A 7337-nucleotide genomic window follows, 5' to 3' on the forward strand; every position below is an offset into this window, starting at 1 on the left:
GGGTGTTTTTTTTAAAAAAAAGAAATTTCATTCTGTAGATAGGCAAAACCAGTTAATGGAAGGTAATGGAGACTCCGCTTTATAATCTTCAGCTTGTGGCTTTCGATCTGTGAAACCATTTGCCGTTTTTTGTTTTTAAGATAATACCCCATTGCCAAAACTCTATGTATAACATTGTTGGCACTAATTCACCTAAGAATCCAGCTATATCTCTATAATGATCATTATCTAAGAAATATGTAGTTTCCTAAGAGTGATAGATCAGTAGCTAGAGTTTGTCGTTGTCTATATAATTGTAAGGTAGAGGTAAAGGGACCCCTGACCATTAGGTCCAGACGTGACCGACTCTGGGGTTGCGGTGCTCATCTCGCTTTATTGGCCAAGGGAGCCGGCGTACAGCTTCCAGGTCATGTGGCCAGCATGACTAAGCCGCTTCTGGCGAACCAGAGCAGTGCACGGAAACGCCGTTTACCTTCCCACCAGAGTGGTGCCTGTTTATCTACTTGCACTTTGACGTGCTTTCAAACTGCTAGGTTGGCAGGAGCAGGGAACGAGCAACGGGAGCTCACTCCGTTGCAGGGATTCGAACCGCCAACCTTCTGATCGGCAAGTCCTAGGCTCTGTGGTTAAAACCCACAGCACCACCCGCATCCCTCTATATAATTGTACAAAGAAGCTATTTCCATAATAGCTTCTTTGTATAATTATATACTTATTCCATGCAATCTTAATCATGTCTTCTCAGAAGTAAGGTCTGCTGAATTCAGTGGGATCCGTGCCCGGATTAGGGTTGAAGCCTCATATAGTTACTTTAGGATTGTTCTTATTTGAGATCTTCCAAGTCCAAGCTCCAGTGCTCAGGTGGAATACTGCACCGGTGCCACTTTCTTCCATCTTAGAGGAAGCAGGCACCACCCGCACAGTCCATCATATTCAAAACTTCCTGTGACATGGAACACAATGGGGAAGTGTGGGCGAAGCACTTGAACAGGGCTGTGCATGCTCGTGAAACTACCTGGCTGCATGCCATAACCGAGGGGGTTGAGACGCAAATGTTAACATTTGCTCCGAAGAAAGTGGGTTTATTCTATGGCTTTTGTTGCCACATGACTAAGTACATAACAAAATATACTTCAACATGCTATATATTTATGATCTAGTACTGTAGATGAAGCTTGGATTTTGTAAGCATAGATCTTCTGCCTCTTCTGGTTACCGCTGGAAATGTCTCTTCTCCAAAATCCAAACATTTCCTCCCACATGTAGCTTGGCTTGTTCTGTTCTGGAATGCTGCTCTACTATGAATTAAACTTTATACCCCACATTTTGACTTCTAGACTTTTCCAGTGATATATGTCATCTTCGGTAGACTTTTAGTCATCTTCGGTAGACTTTCTAGACTTTTCCAGCGGTATATGTCATCACCTGTATGTCATCTTAAATGGTGTTTTTGCCAAATTTCAGTACACGCTGCTTGCCTACTACTTTGCAAATTAATCTGGTTACATTGCGTAACTGAGACAGCTGTGTAAATTGGTAATTTGGTAATTTGATGGTTTTTTTTGTTCTAATATTGTTTTAAATGAATATAGAAGGATTAATATTAGGTAATTTGGTTTTATAATCATAACCGAGTCTCTATCTGGATGGGTGTGTGGCTAGTGTCCTCTGGCAGAGTTTCTTCTTCCTAGGACCAAACTAGATGTGTGTAAGGGCTCACTTCCACTGGTCCTGGGAAAACCTGCTCTCTATTGCTGAATCAGAGCAAATGACAATGGTTTTCCTCCAATTCAGTGGTAAAGAGTGGGTTTTCCCAGGGAAATTTGCTGGGAAAATGGAAAACCTCTCAAACCTATGCCTAGAAAGCATGGGGCAACTGGAAAACTGCTTGGGCCCATGCTTTCTGGGTGTGGCTCAAGTGAAGTGTGGATAAGCTCAAAGTGTGCATGAATGTTTGCATGTAGTTCAAACGCTGCGATAGGGAAACTGAACTGGCTCAGAGAAACAGCTCTGGGGGGAGGCATGTTTAACCTTTTCCTCCTATGCTGTTTCTTAGTGGGGCTGTCACTTCTGCACCCAACTCATTATTGCCCTGAGGAAGAAAACATAGAGGCACCATACAGTTACCTACATGCTGTCTTCTGCAAGTAAACATTGCGGCCTCCAATAGATCTATATCAAATCTAGCATGAGAGAAGGACTACACTACGCTCTTATTCTGGACTCAAGCATCCTGATCTCTCAGAATATTCTCTAGTTTGCCAGAGCAGTTTGCTGCTTGCATGGGGTCATGTCATGGGTCATGTCACTCGCCTCAGGGTCTCTCTCAAGATATGCATCTCACAAGAGCTAGGGGAGATAAGGGTAGAACTGTATGATACCAGTCACTTCATGACAATCATGATTTTATTTGTCAAATTAAAGGAAGTTACTTATAATCACCCCCTGGCCAGCTCAAAAGTACAACAACAACAACAACAACAACAACAACAACAACAACTGCCCACCTATGATAATTTCATCAAAATCTTCCTGCCCTTTGGTAATTTTAGAATGTAGTTTCTTTTCTCATTAATTGATGGAGAATAGTTGAAAGGAAGAAATTTTTGGCAGAGGACTAAAGTGAGGTATAAGATTCTTCAGAGCACTGGGCTGTGCTAATGTATTATAAACCTGCTTGTCTGACAATAGGATTGAGTGTATTATGAGAACATGGAGGTTCATACCCTTCAGCCCCAACAAAAGGGACCAGTTCAAGCATTACAGGTTTTTCAGGTGGCATTCGTAAGGTAACTCCAGGTGGTGTACACCTGAAAATGTAAAGGATGAGTGTGCCAAGCACATATATTTTTCACTTTGCTTGTCATGCGCTGTAATGAGCTGCAGGTCCCTCAGTCCCTTTGCTCAGTGTGTGCCTAATGTGTGGAGGGATCTTGGACAGAATGGACTTAGCTGCTCATGTCATTTTGTACTTAGAGCTCTAGGTCAGCAGTTTGGGATACAGAAATAGGGAAAATATATAATTGTTACTGCTCTGCAACGAGGCTTCCAGCAACCCACACCAGATATGAACTGTCTGTCATAGGTGTGTCTTATTGCTTCCTTCTCAGTCTTACGTTGACTCACTTCCTTTATAAACAAATACCTTAGTATTTTAAATCAAATGAATTCAGCACAAAATACTGTTGCCTATTGTAATTAATTTGCCTTTTACAAGTGTGATGACCATCTCCTGCACCACTGCATCTATGTTCAACTGTAATTTCTTGTTACTATTGTTTACTATGAACTTAGCACCACTTGACATGGAATTAACATTGTGACTTAGAAATTGATTAAGAATAAATGGATATTATTTTGAAAATGCAAAACAGCATAATTTGAAGGCATTTCTCAAAGAGCAAATGAGGCTAACCTGCATGCTCATTGCTTTGTGATTCTTGCAATATCAGTTGATGAGTTGCTTTCACTGCGGGGTATGAGGGGCACACCGAGAGATCACTTGTACATTTCAAACACAATATTTTAAATAAAATAATTCAGCTGTGATTCATTCAGTCATCACATCATTAAGTCATCAAGTGAGCTACATGCATGTATGAATGATCTATTCTGACATAACTTTTTTTTAAAATGCAGTGTTAATCATTAGACACTACTTTCAAAAGAAAGGGTTTTCAGTAAGCCAGAACAGCTTGACATATATATAACTGTATGAGATGCATATTTAAAAGATGACAATTTTGTTATGAGATTATGGCAGCAGCATAGAAAACTTTTGTGAACTGACAAGACCATATTAGCCGAGATTCTCAGTCATATGGCCAGATTTTTCCACTGTGGTCCATAGGCTTGGCTTGTTAATGGAACGGAGAAGCCTATATTGCCAAGCCATGGACAAACATGGGTGGCCCAAACTTCAGCTAAAAATAAGAATAATGGGCATGCTTTACAAGGTTTGTGGAAATTAATGGGGAGAGAGGAATAACAGGCACCTTTCCACTATTCCTCTCTCATTCATATGGTAAGAAGTCCTGAAGCACATTTTAATTTTGATATTGAAGTATCAATGCATTAATAATAACAATAACAACAATAATAATAATTCTTACTTTCTTTCCACATTTTTTTTTGTTCTTTTGCAAACTTCCCCTGTAGAGGTCCTTCTGTAGTGCCATGGTGGAGGAGCTGAGGATGTCTCTGAAGTGTCAACGTCGGTTAAAACACAAACCACAGGCTCCTGTTATTGTGAAAACAGAAGAAGTTATCAACATGCACACATTTAATGACAGAAGGTTGCCAGGTAAAGAAACCATGGCATAGAGCTGGGAGGCCAAGCAACCCCAAGCACAAACTGATGTCTTTTCCCTTCCCCCTTTTTATTTTTTCCCCCAAACCAACTTTTGCGAGAATGTTTCCTGTGGAAATATGCAAGCTGTTCAAAAATAAAATGAGTTACCTCATGCCGCTGTGTCTATGAACTAGAGACTCTGTGATCTAAGCAGGTGCAAAGGCCAGACTCGAATCACAAGCGTCACGGATCAACCAAGTTTATAAGGGGAGGGGAGGGGTGGGGGGTGGGTGGGCATTCCACCATTTGTCATGAGTTCCACCATTCCTTAATGAACAAAAGGTTCTATTTGTTTTATGGCTGGCTACAAATGCAGCTGCAGTGAGAACTAGCAGGCTCCTTTTTGAAGTTCATCCGTCGCCAGGGGCTGGAGAAGGAATGAACAGCTAAAGAAACTAACTACCGGAGGAGTCTGTGAAAGATAGTAACTCAGCACTCTAGCGGGGAGAAAAAGAGGCTGCTGTGTACTGCCAAGCACCGAAGATCTTATATTTGCTGGCCAATGTCTACATGATGTTGTTCCAGCTAGCTGATACGAGCTTATTCAGTGGGAAAATCAATGCAACGAAAATGGAAACCTGGAAATAGAAGAATGGACAGATGATGCTTGACCTGTCTCTTGTGTCACTGACCTGAATAAAAACAAACTCTTAAGTCAAGCAGTGGAAAATTAAATATTTCACCTATACTGGAACTCTGTTGTGAGAGAACCCAAAGAAGGTGGGCTGTGCTTCAGATGATACACAAAGTTTCCCCCAGTTAAAAGGAAAGATGTATCTTATGATGCTTGTCTCTGAGCAATTTCTTCATTGTCTAACTGTGAAGCAAAGACACAATGGAGGCGTGGGGTTTTCCTTCCCCCTTTCTTTTTTTAAATGCCTGAGAGGGTTTGGAAAACTCGTGTTCCTGCTTCGAACTGAACTCACTGGAGCCTGTGGAATTCTCGCTACTGGTGGAAATAGGATGGGTTGTCTAAGAATTAAAAAAGAAAAAGGACAGAATGTGGAGGACTTTGAAATGGACTGCATTTCTCAATACAGTCAACAGTGTTCAAATGAGCAAAACCCTTGAACAATTTTTTCCCTCCCCCCAGAAAAGCAAGGGGGAAAAAATGTTCAGGTTTATTTGTGGAAATGCAAGATTTCTATGAAAATAGTTTTTGTATGGAAATTTTTTGTAATACTTTTTAAATCAACACTCTCAAGAACCTGCGTTCCGGTCAGGGGTGTGGTGCCAAGAGTGACTGGTAGTGCGTTTGCACCACCAACGTTTGGTGAAAACTATTTTTATCAAGGTAAAAAATAAAAGGGGGGAATCTTAGAAGAGAACTATTTTCAAGTTAGATAATATAAAATCTAGGTGCACTACCAATACCGCTTACTATACCACACCCCTGGTTTCCACTAGCCTGATAACATACTGTCATGAACTGATGTGTGTAAATGATGAAAGACACAGACCTCTTGACCACATTGTGATAACAGTTGAAGTGCACACAGTTTGCTGTTTGAATCCAATGCACAACATTAAAAAAAACAAAAACAAATCACACACACATTAAAAAAAAATTGTCAGTTTTTAGTTGTTTTCTGGGTAGGGTGGCTTGGGAATGCTGTGTGATTTGAGCAATGTGTGTGCAGTGCCATCAAAACTGGTACTTGTATTAGAATCTTGTTCTGCAAACACTCACTTACTTCCCATCCTTATTATAAGCAAGAATGTTAGCATCCAAAAAAGTGTGTTCAGGATTGGGGCCTAGCTACCGCACAATGCTTTTGCTACTCTTCCTTTAAAGTACTTTTAAACAATTGGGTACTAGACCTCTGGGAATGAATACCAGTTGCACAATGTGTCCTGCGCAACTTTTGTTAATTTCAGTAAGACATACACAGGAGAAGCACCTGATGATTACCCCCATGACCCCCTTTTTTTGAGGGGGGAGTTACACCTATGATAATGACATTTAAAGACACACAGATGTTTCAGCTGCCCTTACGGTGCTCAGTCAGATGTGATACCATCCTAATAATTTTAACTTAGTCTTATTGTAAATTTGTATCCTGAAAATAAAATGTATAATGTTGAGATATGTAGGGACACTTGCCTACACCCACAGTTTATAAATATAGCTTTTTATTCCAGAAAAAAATATCATTTCTCTCTCTTTTTTTCTTTTTTAAATAAACAGAATCCAAACACTGTTTTGTATAAACAATGAGTCATCTGTGGATAACAGAAATATTTGTGGATTCAAGGCACACTTGGCATTCAAAAGGCTTCTCTGTTAAAATGTTTCACGTTTCCATTGCAAAGTGCACATGGCCCCAAACAAACCAGCCTCCTGAAATGAATGAGAACCATCATGGTGCCTCCCCTTTCCAGCTGTTCCTTGTGTGAGCAAAAGCTCCATTGCCCTCAAGGTGCACATTCACTTCAAGTGAAAGGCAGGTAAGGCTGCCTGCTCCATTGACACAAATGGGGAGTCTGAGGTTGTAGATTTGGATCAGAGCCATGGGTGTATTTTCAGATCACTTATTTGTGGTCCAACTGTCAGTTCTAGGAGGATAGCTTCAACAGAGAAATGCTTAACATATTGCCACATTGGGCATATATCATCTTTCAGGAGTCTGCCAATGCTCCCAGACAGAGCCGATAAAAGGTCAAAGAGCTTCTCTCCATGAATGAACTCTGCAATGACTGGTGTAGGTGCTTCCCCCCCCCATTGCTTGTAAGGCACATCAACATCATTTTGTGTCCTTGTATCTTTTGCTGCTCTTTTAGATGTAGTGGCCATTTTTCTAATGCCACACAACCCACAGCAGCCATTTTGTGTTATGCCAAACCTCCATGGAGCCCATTTTGGGACTAGTGTCTGTGACACTTTCTCAAAAGTCCAGGGGCACCCATTGGCCCCAAACGTTGACAATCCTTGATCTAGTTTATAATCCCCAGATTACTGCAGAACACTGTGTCATTATAAATGTAT

At 40.8% G+C, this 7337-nt stretch overlaps 1 protein-coding gene and 1 long non-coding RNA gene across 3 annotated transcripts in view; one reads left to right on the top strand and one right to left on the bottom strand.

The window, feature by feature from the left end:
- The window catches only part of LOC128410380 (uncharacterized), a 33542-nt gene extending 29340 nt beyond the window's left edge, over positions 1 to 4202 (bottom strand). The window contains exon 1 of the long non-coding RNA XR_008329477.1: positions 4113 to 4202. This is a non-coding gene — a long non-coding RNA (uncharacterized LOC128410380). The remainder of the gene's footprint in view (positions 1 to 4112) is intronic.
- The window catches only part of GRIK2 (glutamate ionotropic receptor kainate type subunit 2), a 439072-nt gene extending 433144 nt beyond the window's left edge, over positions 1 to 5928 (top strand). The window contains exon 18 of one of the 2 annotated variants that reach the window (XM_053381541.1): positions 4159 to 4265. In XM_053381541.1, coding sequence (XP_053237516.1) covers positions 4159 to 4172 — 14 coding nt within the window. In that variant the 3' untranslated portion in view covers positions 4173 to 4265. Of the gene's footprint in view, positions 1 to 4158 lie in introns of both variants that reach the window. The other variant, XM_053381542.1, reaches the window with a different exon arrangement.
- The last annotated feature ends 1409 nt before the right edge of the window (positions 5929 to 7337 follow it).

This window comes from Podarcis raffonei, chromosome 3 (genome assembly GCF_027172205.1).
Source record: "Podarcis raffonei isolate rPodRaf1 chromosome 3, rPodRaf1.pri, whole genome shotgun sequence".
NCBI classification, from domain to species: domain Eukaryota; kingdom Metazoa; phylum Chordata; class Lepidosauria; order Squamata; family Lacertidae; genus Podarcis; species Podarcis raffonei.